Here is a 15543-nt window from a genome sequence, read left to right as displayed (position 1 = left end):
CATTAGAGAGGGTTGGGGTTCCTTACAATCCATCTGATCTCAGATGCGATATTAGAGAGGGTTGGGGTTCCTTACAATCCATCTGATCTCAGATGCGATATTAGAGAGGGTCATGGTCCCATAGAATTTCACAATATAATTATAGGGTTCCTTAACAAAAAAAGCTTGAAAACCACTGTTCTAGTATTTGACAAAACGTTTTAAATAGACGCTGCGCAAAATTTATACAAATTACATCAACAAAGGCGCGAGCTGAAGTTTTATGAGGGTGCCAATACGTTTTCATGACGATCCGCAGCATGACGCACTAAGATCTTATAGAAAATGAATTTCAGACCATAGAAGTTTTTGGGCCGGGACGAGGTTTTTATTAGCCTGGCTGGTTTTATTGCATGTACTTTGGGACGACTGCAATGATTAGAGGCACGGAGTGATTACAGGGTAAGTTCAAACGCTCCCACCAGTTTATTAACTGTACGGGACACTCAGTATCTTACCTACTCATGAGAATATACCCCACAGTCACACATCCTGGGGCTAAGAACTAAGGCAATTTCTTAAGCAAAATGTACGCAAATTGCGTAATTTTCATCTTCCGTCTCTGCCTCCTGTCCAGCTGCTAGTGTTTTTCGGCGGGTCAGTGGGCTGAGATAAGGAAGAGTGACATGCAGGGCTGCCGACAGAGGGGACAGAAGGGACAGATGACCAGGGCGCGGTGTCTGCGGTGGGCCAGGCAGCCGATGCTGCAAGTTGGTCCCGACCTCTGGCCGGGCCCGGATGCTTCATTCTGTGACCCACGTCTATCTTCCATCGCTGGCGGCGCTGCGGGCTTCTCTGACATCAGTGCGCTGGAAGTAAGCTGGGCCTGAGCTTCCGGTGCGCGCGACTTTGACAGCTCGGCGTGGGACACAGAATGAGGAAGGGATCTGCGGCTGATGGATAGCCGCGACCAGCAGCCGGGCCTGGCCTGACCAGAGGTCGGCCCCAACTTACAGTTCTGGCCACCGGACCCCCACATCTACTGGGCCCGGCCTGACCATCCCCAAGGTAAGTTGTTTGTTATATGAATTGGGGGAGAGTGGGGGTCTTTTTATAGGTGTTGGGGGAGTGGGGGTCTTTTTATATGTATTGGGGGGGAGTGGGGGTCTTTTTATATGTATTGGGGGGGAGTGGGGGTCTTTTTATATGTATTGTATAACAATAAAACAACACAATGCATACACTAGGTAGATGTACAACCCCACAGGGTATTCCCACTGTACTTGGGCTGCAGGGGCACCAGACCCCTAGTTTCCTTCCCACAATGTCAATCCCACCCAAGTATGAGGCGTAGCGCTAGCCTGTGGACTGTTGGTGCACTTGTTGGTATACCTGCCCGGGGCTCCAGCACCCGGGTGAAGCTGAGCAACAACCAAGCGATCAGACTGATCCAACAACGCCATCCGCCTCCGCGTAGGCTGGCCTCCAGCCGGAACGTCTCACCATAGTCTCTGACAAAGATGGCAGCCTGGTCTCAGACCATAGGCTTGACGCACTGCGTGGTGTCCATTAATGTGTCCCTGACACTTGATTGGGGCCTATTTGGGACCTAAGGGGTTAATATGGCCTAGTCTGAGTGCCACTGACACTCAGACCCTACCTTCCCCTTCCTGGTCCTGGCTCCAACTGACGCCTCGCGCTCTAAGCGCGCCAAATGTATCAGCCCTCTTAGAGGATCCGTGGAACCCTATTGGTTAACACTGCGGTATTTGCCCCAAAGCACTATGGAGCTTGTAGTTCCCCTGCGGAGTCCTAATGTGAGATGGCCGCCACTCCTAGACTCATCCTGCGCATATGCACCTTATCGCGCATGCGCCAACATACACAAAATGGCGGTGCCCAGTCATAGGTGCCGCTGAAGTTCCCGGCGATCCGGTCGCCCTATCTATGCTGCAACCCCCCACCGCAACTCCCCACACTGGCGCACACCTCCCTTTCTCTCAGTGGGCCCCTCCGCCGCTCCAGCGGCACCCGCACGCTCCGCTGAACAGCCGCAGCACTCAGGACCAAGGCAAGGAGGACGGGGGGGGGGGACACCTGGATACATATATATAGGAGTCCCCCAGGTGCAAACCTGCTGCAAAACGAGAGCAAGAACTTTGGATTGAGCCAAGAAAATGTCCCATAAGATGTAACTGGAGTTTTTATTTTGATAAATACCGCAGTTTTTTCGATCCATGGTGGTTATTTTTTGTTCCAAAATCTACTATAAATATATAGGAAAGGTGTCTGTCTCTTAGCTAGGCATTGGGACACCGCTTAAGGTATCGTAAGCACATTTTTCCTGCTGGTTCCTGAGATTAAGGAGCAGGTTTGTGTCTGTGTTTGGATACAACTGGATACTTTCTATTGTTTATTCTAGGAGTTATTACAATTTCTGTAAGCGAGTCACCCACTGGGTGCTGTACCTGGTAGGCTACTGTATGTATCTGGTGACATCACAATGCACATAGCCTGGTGGCAGATAAGGCGAGTCAGGCAGCTATAAAGGTGACACAGAAAGCAGATGGAGAGAGAGGAAGTCAGTTGGTGTGTGAGGGGAAAGTAAGAAGGCTGGAGAAGAGGAGAGAGGCGGAAAGAATTGGGGGCATCATAAGGTATTAAAGGAAAGTGATGGGAGGGGGAGAGAAGAGGGGAAGGAGAGAGATGAGGGAGAGAGAGAATGAGGTAAGGGGGGTGAGAGGAGGACGGGAGGGATGAGGTTGCTTTCAGCTACAGATGCAGTGGCCGTTATTCGAACATTTCACGGAGCCATTTTCGTGCGCTCACCTGTTTCCCACGCATCCAATCACGGTTGCTTTTTTGAATTTCATGGATTCTGATTTCGCGTATCTTCGCGTATTCTTTGCGTATCCGTGGCAGAAATGAATGCATTGTAATGTGTACAGCACTGTGCTACTGCGTCTATTTCAGGTGTTTAAAAGCCAGAACACTAAAATGCCATTTTCTGCGCTCGCGTCTTAAGGCGGTACGGTTGGAAGAAACCCCGCGCCATGACATGGGTACTCCGAGGTATACACCGCGTGAAGTGTTCGAGTAACGGCCGCTGCATCTGTTGTACACAATATTCGCCTTTATACACAAATGTTTTTATTTTACCAAAGTCTACCAGCTGCAAAACTGGCCCGAAAACTGGAAACATACAATGTGACGGCAGATAAGAGCCGCTCGCCCCGTGTCAGCCCTTTCTCCGATCTGCTGGGAGACCTGGGACCCGATTAGATCTGTGTCTTCCTTTCTTATGTAGGATTTAGTCTCATGTCTGTCCCATGTGTGACTTCCCTTCTGTGTTAGCCCCTGTTAGCCTCTGCTGGGAGGCTGTTCCATGCATCCACCCCCACTTTCCGGGAAGGAGTACTTCCTCCCATGCTCCCATAGCTGCCTCCCTTCAGCTCCATAGAATGATCTTGTTCCAGCTCTTCTCTCTCTCTGAAACATGCTTCCCTCCAGGACTTTGTGGAAACGCTTTGTACACCAAATGTTTACATTGTTGCACCAATTTTAACCCGGTTTTGCCCTCAGGAAACACGATAATAAATTACCTCCGCCTCCACGAGCCCATAGGTCAGGGTTTAAGGCCATCACCGGGTCAGGGTTTAAGGCCATCACCGGGTCAGGGTTTAAGGCCATCACCGGGTCAGGGTTTAAGGCCATCACCGGGTCAGGGTTTAAGGCCATCACTGGGTCAGGGTTTAAGGCCATCACCGGGTCAGGGTTTAAGGATTTTCCTGGCTCAGTGTTTGACTGAGCCACTGATTGAGCCACCTGTGCTGAAGCAGGGGACTGATTGAGCCACCTGTGCTGAAGCAGGGACTGATTGAGCTACCTGTGCTGAAGCAGGGACTGATTTAGCTACCTGTGCTGAAGAAGGGACTGATTGAGCCACCTGTGCTGAAGCAGGGACTGATTGAGCCATCTGTGCTAAAGCAGAGATATCCCAAAAACCTGACCTGTTGATGGCCCTTGAAGACTGGAGTTGGCCGCCGCCGGCCGTAGCTGTATTGTATTCTTCAGCAGAAAGCCAAAGACAAGATGTGCAGGTGGTGATGCTCTTTAGTGGCTTCAGTAAAATTGATTATTGGATTTAAATAGGGGATTTATCGAAACTCCAATAAACTGAGGAGTCCTAACGTGAGCAGAAATGCACGAGTAGCGTTCAGCAGACACCCCGACATGTCACGCGGTGCGGATCACCCCTCGCTCTGCACAATACAACGTTTTATGTTCTGCGTATTTTAAGAAACACTTTTTTTTTTTAAATCCGAGCAGAAAGACCTCCCATTCATTCCCGCGGCAAAGTAAACACACGCAGGGCAGTGCAATGCTGCGGTCAGGGCCGAATCCTCGCCGGCAGTCACACAGCACTTTCACGTCTATCGGACAGGGCATGCAGTAATGGGAAATAAACCCAGCGCTCTGCTCGTCACTGAAATGGACAAGTTGGTTTGGTCGTAAATGCAGTCTGTGAGTAGGGTTACTGGCTCTGCACTTCTGTGCTGAAAAGCTGTGTGATGCGGCAGCCGTAAGCTTATAGGGTCCCATGTTATAATGGATAGGAAGCAAAAAGTGCTCATTTGCATGTCATTACCCAGAATCCCTGGCAGCAGCAGAAGCACTGTATGCTAAGAGATAATGGGGAAGGGCAGGGTGTGCAGACCTGTCTAGATGTGTGATTGTGCTCACAATTGGGATTATTATTGGCTGTACCCCCACCCCCCCCCCCCACCCCCACCGAATTCATGACTAAATAATCCGACTTCAACTTGGATTGCGATTTAAGGGAATACTGAAAATATCCAATTGTTCTACTAAAGATTTCCTGTGGTATACACGATATACACATGGCACAGTATACAGTATACAGTACAGTATACAGTATACATTTATTGTAGAACGATCACGCTTCCTTAAAATGACACTTAGGCCATTTCTGTATGTCCAGCGCAAGCGGTGGCATGTCTCTGCACACAGCAGTGTATATCTGTTTAGTGAAGAGCACTGTATCTGTAACATTTAGAGCGGTGTGTATGTGTAACACGCAGAGCGGTGTGTATGTGTAACACGCAGAGCAGTGTGTATGTGTAACACGCAGAGCAGTGTGTATGTGTAACACGCAGAGCAGTGTGTATGTGTAACACGCAGAGCAGTGTGTATGTGTAACACGCAGAGCAGTGTGCATGTGTAACACACAGAGCAGTGTGTATCTGTAACACACAGAGCAGTGTGTATGTGTAACATGCAGAGCAGTGTTTATCTGTAACACGCAGAGCAGTGTGTATGTGTAACATGCAGAGCAGTGTTTATGTGTAACACGCAGAGCAGTGTTTATCTGTAACACGCAGAGCAGTGTGTATGTGTAACACGCAGAGCAGTGTGTATGTGTAACACGCAGAGCACTGTGTATCTGTAACACGCAGAGCAGTGTGTATCTGTAACACGCAAAGCAGTGTGTATTTGTAACATGCAGAGCAGTGTGTTTGTGTAACATGCAGAGCAGTGTGTTTGTGTAACATGCAGAGCAGTGTGTATGTGTAACATGCAGAGCAGAGTGTATGTGTAACATGCAGAGCAGTGTGTATGTGTAACATGCAGAGCAGTGTATGTGTAACATGCAGAGCAGTGTGTATGTGTAACATGCAGAGCAGTGTTTATCTGTAACACGCAGAGCAGTGTGTATGTGTAACATGCAGAGCAGTGTTTATGTGTAACACGCAGAGCACTGTGTATCTGTAACACGCAGAGCAGTGTGTATCTGTAACACGCAGAGCAGTGTGTATCTGTAACACGCAAAGCAGTGTGTATCTGTAACATGCAGAGCAGTGTGTTTGTGTAACATGCAGAGCAGTGTGTTTGTGTAACATGCAGAGCAGTGTGTTTGTGTAACACGCAGAGCAGTGTGTATGTGTAACACGCATAGCGGTGTGTATCAGTAACACACAGAGCAGTGTGTATCAGTAACACGAAGAGCAGTGTTTATCTGTAACATGCAGAGCAGTGTGTATGTGTAACACGCAGAGCGGTGTGTATGTGTAACACGCAGAGCGGTGTGTATCTGTAACACGCAGAGCAGTGTTATCTGTAACACGCAGAGCAGTGTATCTGTAACACGCAGAGCAGTGTGTATGTGTAACACGCAGAGCAGTGTGTATCTGTAACACGCAGAGCAGTGTGTATCTGTAACACGAAGAGCAGTGTATTTGTAACACGCAGAGCTGTGTGTATGTGTAACACGCTGAGCAGTGTGTATGTGTAACACGCAGAGCAGTGTGTATCTGTAACACGCAGAGTACTGTGTATGTGTAACACACAGAGCAGTGTGTATGTGTAACAAGCAGAGGATTGTGTATGTGTAACATGAAGAGCAGTATGTATCTGTAACACGCAGAGCAGTGTGTATGTGTAACACGCAGAACAGTGTGTATGTGTAACACGCAGAGCAGTGTGTATGTGTAACACGCAGAGCAATGTGTATGTGTAACATGCAGAGCAGTATGTATGTGTAACATGCAGAGCAGTGTATGTGTAACATGCAGAGCAGTGTATGTGTAACATGCAGAGCAGTGTATGTGTAACATGCAGAGCAGTGTTTATCTGTAACACGCAGAGCAGTGTGTATGTGTAACACGCAGAGCAGTGTTTATGTGTAACACGCAGAGCACTGTGTATCTGTAACACGCAGAGCAGTGTGTATCTGTAACACGCAGAGCAGTGTGTATCTGTAACACGCAAAGCAGTGTGTATCTGTAACATGCAGAGCAGTGTGTTTGTGTAACATGCAGAGCAGTGTGTATGTGTAGCACGCAGAGCAGTGTGTATGTGTAACATGCAGAGCAGTGTGTATGTGTAACATGCAGAGCAGTGTGTATGTGTAACACGCAGAGCAGTGTGTATGTGTAACACGCAGAGCGTTGTGTATGTGTAACACGCAGAGGAGTGTGTATCTGTAACATGCAGAGCAGTGTGTATCTGTAACACGTAGAGCAGTGTGTATGTGTAACACGCAGAGCGGTGTGTATGTGTAACACGCAGAGGAGTGTGTATCTGTATGTATCAGCTGAATGAGCTTATAACAGCACAGTATGGAAGTTGAATCCTTTCCAGTAAAAGACACACGTAGAAGCCATGTGATAGGAGAACTGCAGAGACAGGTTGTGTGAGTGACCGGGACACGGTGGGGGTTTGTGACACTGCAAAGGAACACAAAAAGCCAGCCTGAAGCTGTCACCCCTCTCCTGCCATTCCTTCCATTCCCAAACCACTGCACAAATATAGCTGGAGCCCTCTATTTTGGGAGAATGGGAGAGGGGGCTGGACCAACCTGGAGAGTCTTGACTTTGGGGAGGGTCTTGGGTTTTTGGAAGCTGAATACTATTTGCTAACAGGAGAAGGCTGGAGTAGGCTTGGAGACCCAAGCAGTGGGGTCTTAGCCCAGCCCTCTGACGGTGGGACTTTAGGAGGAGAGAGCTTTGCATGTTGATTAAAGCCCTCAGCCCTTCTTCAGTCTGTAGGCAGGGCACTGGGGAGGAACACATCTACAGCTGGGCAAAGGACAAGAAGAGCTACCCAAGCCCCCCTCCCCCAGCCAGACTTGGATTTCTTCCTCCATTTACTGATGGCTGTGTAGAGAGATCCCCTTCTGGACTCTTGGAAGGAGCTTGGTGCTGTAGATTGAACCCTGAGTTTTCTTATCTTCTGGGGGTTCCCCAGCCCTTTGGAGTTAGAGATGGAGAGGTGGAGCACAAGGTGGAAAACGAAAAGGAGGTTGTGGGGTTCTTCCCTAAGCTCCCTCATTCTCATCACTTTGACTTTCCTTCTCCAGGCTGCAGAGGTCAGAGGAGGTAAGAGAAAGAGGGGGGACACCCAATGGGAACCAGGGGGGCTCACACTCTCCCCCCCCCCCAAAAAAAACCCAGAGCATCTCAGAGACCTGGGTAACCCTCATCGAGATGCCTGTCTACCCCCAGACCTCTGTGCACTCACTCCAATGGTGTGACTATCCCTCATCTAGTCTCAATTCATTTGTGTGGGGATCTTGAACACCTATAGGGCGTCTGTATTCACCACCAGCACTAAAAGGGTTAATATGTCTGCAAAAAGAAACTTTAAAGAGTTTACAGCCATGGAAGAGAGAAACTTGGTTGTTGGTTCTCATTATTTAAAATACAGATGGATAATTATGTAGGTACAGTAGATACACAGAGACAGATATTTGTGTGTGTGTGTGTGTGTGTGTGTGTGTGTGTGACATACAGGAGAACTTGTGATAAAGTGCTTGCTCTCAGTAAGACTCCTGTCCTGCAGGATAAGTAAGGGTGGTCACTTGGTCAGGGGTCTCTCTCGGTGGGCTGTGATTGCCCTGAGGTTCCAGCAGATAGATCTAGCCCTGAGAGCAGAAGACCACCTGTGAGGATGCTGGTCCTCCACCTACGTGGCACATATTATGCGCTGTCCTGGGAGGCGATGGGAGGTGAGAAGGTCGTCTTCTGAGACCTGTGGTCCGTTAGGTGTCTATGGACAGGGTTTGGAGGGTGGAATTCCTTTCTCTCTATTGATGCCTCTATGCTTGGAATTCCTCTCCCCCTCCCTCAGGGAATGTCACATACAGACACGTCTAGAAGAGGGGAGGGGTCCAGACAGATGGACCTCTCCACCTTCAGCGCCCCCAGGCCAGGGGATTATCAATGGGAGCAGTTCATGTAGCTCATGGTGCAGCATCTTCCATTGGGAGAGAAGTCCAGAGCTCACGGTCTTCTCTACAGTAATTTTGGGGGGTGGGAAGGGGTGGGAAGGGGCACCTTGAAAGTTATGTTATACATATCTGTGATGTATTACTAAAAATACCTTGCAATCAATCTCCATCACTATATAGATATGTACTATGGCATAACATTCTCATATACGTGTTATAACATGTAGGTTTTCCCCGTGTACAAAAAAAAATCAGATTTGATATAGCACATATCACACAGGGTCATTTTAACTATCAGATTTGATATAGAATATATACTGGTCATTTTAACTATCAGATTTGATATAGAATATATACTGGTTATTTTAGCTATTACATTTGATATAGCATACTGGTCATTTTAATTAAATTTGATATGGGATATATACTGGTCATTTTAATGAGATTTGATATAGAATATATACTGGTCATTTTAATGAGATTTGATATAGAATATATACTGGTCATTGCAATGAGATTTGATATAGAATATATACTGGTCATTTCAATGAGATTTGATATGGGATATATACTGGTCATTTCAATGAGACTTGATATGGGATATATACTGGTCAGTGTAATGAGATTTCATATAGAATATATACTGGTCATTGCAATGAGAGTTGATATAGAATATATACTGGTCATTGTAATGAGAGTTGATATAGAATATATACTGGTCATTGTAATGAGAGTTGATATAGAATATATACTGGTCAGTGTAATGAGATTTCATATAGACTATATACTGGTCATTGTAATGGGAGTTGATATGGGTCATATGATTTGTAGAACTTTAAGCAGGACAAACCCCTAAACGCCTGCTTGGACCTGTCTACAGGAGAAAGTATTACTTCCTTTCAGTGGAGGAGTTTGTATAAAAGTCCTGCGGAGTCCCCCCCCCCCCCACATTTCTGAGCCGAACGTGAGTGGGGGATTCCCACTGGGAACTCGCCACCAATGTGACATTATTAGGATCTTTTATTTGTGTGCTGCCAACCTATTCCGGAGCGCAGTATGACGCGGGAGGGAGGAGAGTCACATGGTACGGTATGCTAAGGGGGCTTCCTATAGGCGAAGAAAGCCCCCCGGTGTATTCCCCGCACGGGGAGCGGAGTCCGCTCAGGATGCCGGGGAGACACAGGGGACCCAAGCCCGGGAGACATGGGGAACCCAAGCCCGGGAGACACGGGGAACCCAAGCCCGGGAGACATTGGGAACCCAAGCCCGGGAGACATGGGGAACCCAAGCCCGGGAGACACGGGGGACCCAAGCCCGGGAGACACGGGGGACCCAAGCCCGGGGGACACGGGTAACCCAAGCCCGGGAGACACGGGGGACCCAAGCCCGGGAGACAGGGGGGATCCAAGCCCGGGAGACACGGGGAACCCAAGCCCGAGAGACACGGGGAACCCAAGCCCGGGAGACACGGGGAACCCAAGCCCGGGAGACACGGGGAACCCAAGCCCGGGAGACACGGGGAACCCAAGCCCGGGAGACACGGGGAACCCAAGCCCGGGAGACATGGGGAACCCAAGCCCGGGAGACAGGGGGGATCCAAGCCCGGGAGACACGGGGAACCCAAGCCCGAGAGACACGGGGAACCCAAGCCCGGGAGACATGGGGAACCCAAGCCCGGGAGACACGGGGAACCCAAGCCCGGGAAACACAGGGAACCCAAGCCCGGGAGACATGGGGAACCCAAGCCCGGGAGACACGGGGAACCCAAGCCCGGGAGACATGGGGAACCCAAGCCCGGGAGACAGGGGGGATCCAAGCCCGGGAGACAGGGGCGATCCAAGCCCGGGAGACACGGGGAACCCAAGCCCGGGAGACAGGGCGGACCCAAGCCCGGGAGACCCGGGGAACCCAAGCCCGGGGGATCCAAGCCCGGGAGACAGGATCTCTTTCAGGGAGAATACACTGAGATCACACAGGGATCTGCCGCTGCCGAGAGATCGGCCACCGATGGCTTGTTACATGGAAGATGAGACTATTCTGTACAGGAGGGGGGGGGGGTATTTGCAGGCCCACCTGGCATCTATATACAGTAATGTGAGGTTGACATGCACTATATTCAGTAATGTGGGGGTGATATGCACTGTATACAGTAAGGGGGGGGGTGACCTGCACTATATACAGTAATGTGGGGGTGACCTGCACTATATTCAGTAATGTGGGGGTGATATGCACTGTATACAGTAAGGGGGGGTGACCTACACTATATACAGTAATGGGGAGATATGCATTGTATATAGTAATGTGGGGGTGATATGCACTATATAAAAGTAATGGGGTGATATGCACTATGTACAGTAATGTGGGGGCGACCTGCACTATATACAGTAATGTGGGGGTGATATGCACTATATACAGTAATGTGGGAGAGACCTGCACTATATACAGTAATGTGAGGGAGACCTACACTATATACAGTAATGTGGGGTGATATCCACTATATACAGTAATGTGGGGGTGGTATCCACTATATACAGTAATGTGGGGTGATATCCACTATATACATTAACGTGGGGGCGATATTCAATATATACAGTAATGTGGGGGTGATATCCACTATATACAGTAATGTGTAGCCTGGATCCTGCCCCCTTCTGGTTACATTCCTGCACTAAACCGGTAGCAGTAAAGGTTCTCTGAGGATTCATTATAATACTCATTAAAATAAATGCTCAGGGCAGATTAAGTGTGAGATGTGCGAAATAGGATGGATTCTCCAAAGGAGAATTGTAGATAAATGGGGTATGTTGTGTAGGATGCAGACCGGTGTCAGGAAGGCAGCACATCTGATATGAGAAAACAGGACAGGCACTCCAAGATTCAAAGGTGAAATGTATTGCTCAACGTTTCAGCTCCCAAAGTTGAGGAATAAATTTCACCTTTGGATCTTGGAGTGCCTGTCCTGTTTTCTCATATATATAGATATATAGCTATAAATATATCTATACACACACACACACACACACACACACACACACACACACACACACACACACACACACACACACACACACACACACACATACATACATACATACAAGAAAGTGATAGCATGCACTCCGGGTCCTTATGCAGAAATATCAAAAGTTTCATGCAAAAGATCCTTCTTTTTGCAGAAGACGAGGCGGCATGCAATCCCTTCTTTGTACAGTATTCCTAATACTTTTGCAGTTAGTGTGAGTAACAGCGCACATTACGCATCCTGGATGTATCGTGCACAAAGCTACAATACTTTTTTTTATTATGAGGATCATCCTTAGGGGGCAGAGTCTTCTAAATAAGATTTAGCCCTTGAGAGGAATGCTCTGCCTGAGTACAGCAGAAGATGCCTTTCCAGTGATACCGTTCTCGATACACTAGGAAGCCAAAATAAGCCAATAAATAAGGGAATTAAAACATGCCCAAACTTTGGAGGAATGAAATCCTTTCTGTAGTTTACTAGAAAAAAAAACACATCTATTTGTAGTGAGTTTTTCCCCCTCAATCGGTCATGGAAAATGATCATTTATTCTGGAAGTGCAGAAGCATTTTTTTTCTCCAGGTGAAACAACTCAGATACTGTAAAAAATCCCCTTAATCTGCTGTTATTTTTGAATACTCAGAACGCAGAGAAAAGGCTTAATCCCCGCGTCTCTTTGTCCGCTGTTTTTAGGAATGTAAATAGGATACGCCAGTGGATAATCCTAAACTCTGAGGCTTAGCAACAGATACTGTAGGATGGCGAAGGGTTTGAAGCGCAGCCCGGGTCACCCCCCATTACGGAGAAATGATTGCCATGTAGACATCTCATTTATTAAAAAGACTGAAAGGAAAAAATTCAATCCAACTTTTTTTTTTTTTCCAAATGCCTTTTTTTTTAACCGTTTCACTGCCTGCGCCGTGTGGCGAAACATTTCTCTGACAGCCAAGCCGTACCTTTCATTTCTACTACACCCCCTAGGGCAAGGGGGCGGCCAACTCCAGTTCTCAAGGGGCACCAACAGGTCAGGTTTTCAGGATATCCCAGCTTCAGCACAGGTGGCTCAATCAGGGGCTCAGTCAACGACTGCAACGGCTTGTGCTGAAGCAGGGACATCCTGATAACCTGAGGACTGGAGTCGGTGACAGAGCCACCTGTGCTGAAGCAGGGATTTCCCAAAAACCTGACCTGTTGGTAGACCTTGAGGACTGGAGTTGGCCACTCCTGTGCATATGAAATAGATCTGAAATGTATTTAATTCTGTAACATCAGTGGAAAACCTTATCTAAATCAATGGGATTTTGGTGTAGGTATTTATTTTCGTGTGCAAGTTAATGCCCGTAGAGGTAGGAGGATTTCACAAAAAAAGACCTCTTAATACCTTTCACATATGAGCTCTTTATAAGTAGAATAAAGACTTATTATAGTATCAGTTGGCTGCAAACGGAGAGACATGAATGGGAAACTCTAGCAGAAAGGATTCCTGTGGTGGTGAAAGGGTGTGACCCTACTCTTTAATATAGGATAGTTTATGTAAAGGCCCCGTAGGGTCCCAGACGCGTGGAGACACGCAGCAAACTGCCCCGCAGAAAACGACAGTGACAGGAATATTTACCCGGGTAACAAAATAAAGCGACATTTTAATGCCACGCAAAAGTATTGAAAATGGGAAGAAAATCTTATTATTTTCAACGGAATTTGTTTTCTGTGATAAATCTGGTGCGTTTTTTTGTGTTTTTTTTTTTTTAAGGTTCCTTCACATAAAAGCAGGTTGTGTTTGCATTTCACAGTTTGCTTCCACATTTCTGCTGCTGTGACTGTATTAGGAAGGTTTAAATTGCTGGTTGTAGACAAATAGTGATGTGTGTGTGTGTGTGTGTGTGTGTGTGTGTGTGTGTGTGTGTGTGTGTGTGTGTGTGTATACATACACACATACACACACATATGATAAGAACTGTGATTATTAGGTTTTAGGGGGAGGGGAATAGCATTTTGTAGAATTATCCATGAAGTTATTTACTAATATGTAAAGACCTTTAAATAATAATGTTTGGAAATAGCCACCTCAGTGTCAGAGTTGCGTTATACGCTGGGACAGACAAAACACAGAAGCTGCTCAAATAAAGCTAACATTCTCAGCTAAGAACAAACAGCACAATTGCCCCTTTGATGGGGATATGACTGAGCCATGAAATGATGAAACCGACGGCTCTCCGGTGAGGGATCTCTGGTTGGTTGTTGGTCTCTTGCCGGCAGCTGCCGCCTTCTCCTTGAGTCTCAGGGATCAGCAGGTGAAACGGTTCCTGTCTTCAGAGCAGAGGCTGGGGATTTGCAAAGAAAACAGCCTGAACAGGGCCTGGCTTTCTACTCAAACTTGTCTCCTCTTTCATGGCCAAGGGGTGTGTTTAAGGGCTCGCTGCACCTCTGACTTGTAGCTGACACACAAATATGAACGCTATGTCAGGTTTGTAGAATGTCCCTTTGAGCTGAATTGTCAGTGAGAGCCATTGATCCAGCGACACAGAGAAAGCATTCCTCGTTTCTGGTGCAGCGGGACATCTCTTTTTGGCCCAAAGTGGTTGTAGGACAGAAGATTCCATGCGATGAATGGAATGTCCTTATCGGGTGTCAGGGTTTTAGGGTTTTGGGGTTTTCAGTGAGAAATATTGTAGGCGGCACGAATTTCTGATGATGATTTATTCGGTGATTATACATGGGGTGGCCAATTCCAGTTAACGAGGGAGTTGATTCAGCACAGGTGACTCAATCAGTGGTTCAGTCATTGGGGGTTGTCTCTGAATGATGCAGGACCCTAAGTAAGTGGTGGGAATCCGCTGTTTTTAACTGCAGAAGAAGGGACAGGAACATGACAGGTACAGTGACAGCATAAGGGACAGACAGGACAGTGACAGCAAGGTGGGATGGTCATTGTCACAGGGAGCACAGGGGACAGTGATAGCAAGGTGGGATGGTCATTGTGACCCGGGGGACAGTGACAGCAAGGTGGGATGGTTATTGTGACCTGGGGGACAGTGACAGCAAGGTGGGATGGTTATTGTGACCTGGGGGACAGTGACAGCATGGTGGGACGGTCATTGTGACCACGGGCACAGAACAGTGACAGCAAGGTGGGACGGTCATTGTGACCGATGACACGGGACAGTGACAGCAAGGTGGGATGGTCTCTGTGACCGATGACACGGGACAGTGACAGCAGGGCGGGATGGTCATTGTGACCTGGGGCACACAGACAGTGACAGGAAGATGGGATGGTGATTTTGACTGGGGTCACAGGACAGTGACAGCAGGGTGGGAAGGTCATTGGGACCTGGGGATCAGGGGACAGTGACAGCAAGGAGAGACGGTCATTGTGACTTGGGTCACAGGACAGTGACAGCAAGGAGAGATGGTCATTGTGACCTGGGGCACAGGACAGTGACAGCAAGGTGGGACGGTCATTGTGACCGGGATCACAGGACAGCGACAGCAAGATGGGACGGTCATTTTGACCTGCGGAACAGGGGACAGTGACAGCAAGGTGGGACGGTCATTGTGACTGAGGGCACAGGACAGTGACAGCAAGGTGGGATGGTCATTTTTACCGAGGGGACAGTGACAGCAAGGAGAGACGGTCATTGTGAATGGGGGGACAGTGACAGCAAAATGGTACGGTGATTGTGGCTGGAGGCACATAACAGTGACAGCAAGGTGGGACGGTCATTGTGACCGACGACACAGGGATGGTCTCTGTGACCGGGGTCACAGGACAGTGACAGCAGGGTGGGATGGTGATTTTGAC

At 48.1% G+C, this 15543-nt stretch overlaps 1 protein-coding gene across 1 annotated transcript in view; it reads left to right on the top strand.

Moving 5' to 3' along the window:
* The first annotated feature begins 7430 nt into the window (after nt 1-7430).
* Nucleotides 7431-15543, top strand: part of LOC142503341 (uncharacterized) — a 184665-nt gene continuing 176552 nt past the window's right edge. The window contains exon 1 of the mRNA XM_075615495.1: nt 7431-7877. Coding sequence (XP_075471610.1) covers nt 7763-7877 — 115 coding nt within the window. The 5' untranslated portion in view covers nt 7431-7762. The remainder of the gene's footprint in view (nt 7878-15543) is intronic.

Source organism: Ascaphus truei, chromosome 10 (genome assembly GCF_040206685.1).
Source record: "Ascaphus truei isolate aAscTru1 chromosome 10, aAscTru1.hap1, whole genome shotgun sequence".
Classification (NCBI taxonomy): domain Eukaryota; kingdom Metazoa; phylum Chordata; class Amphibia; order Anura; family Ascaphidae; genus Ascaphus; species Ascaphus truei.
The sequence above is the reverse complement of the archived record's forward strand: the minus strand, read 5'-3'. Positions and strand labels throughout refer to the sequence as shown.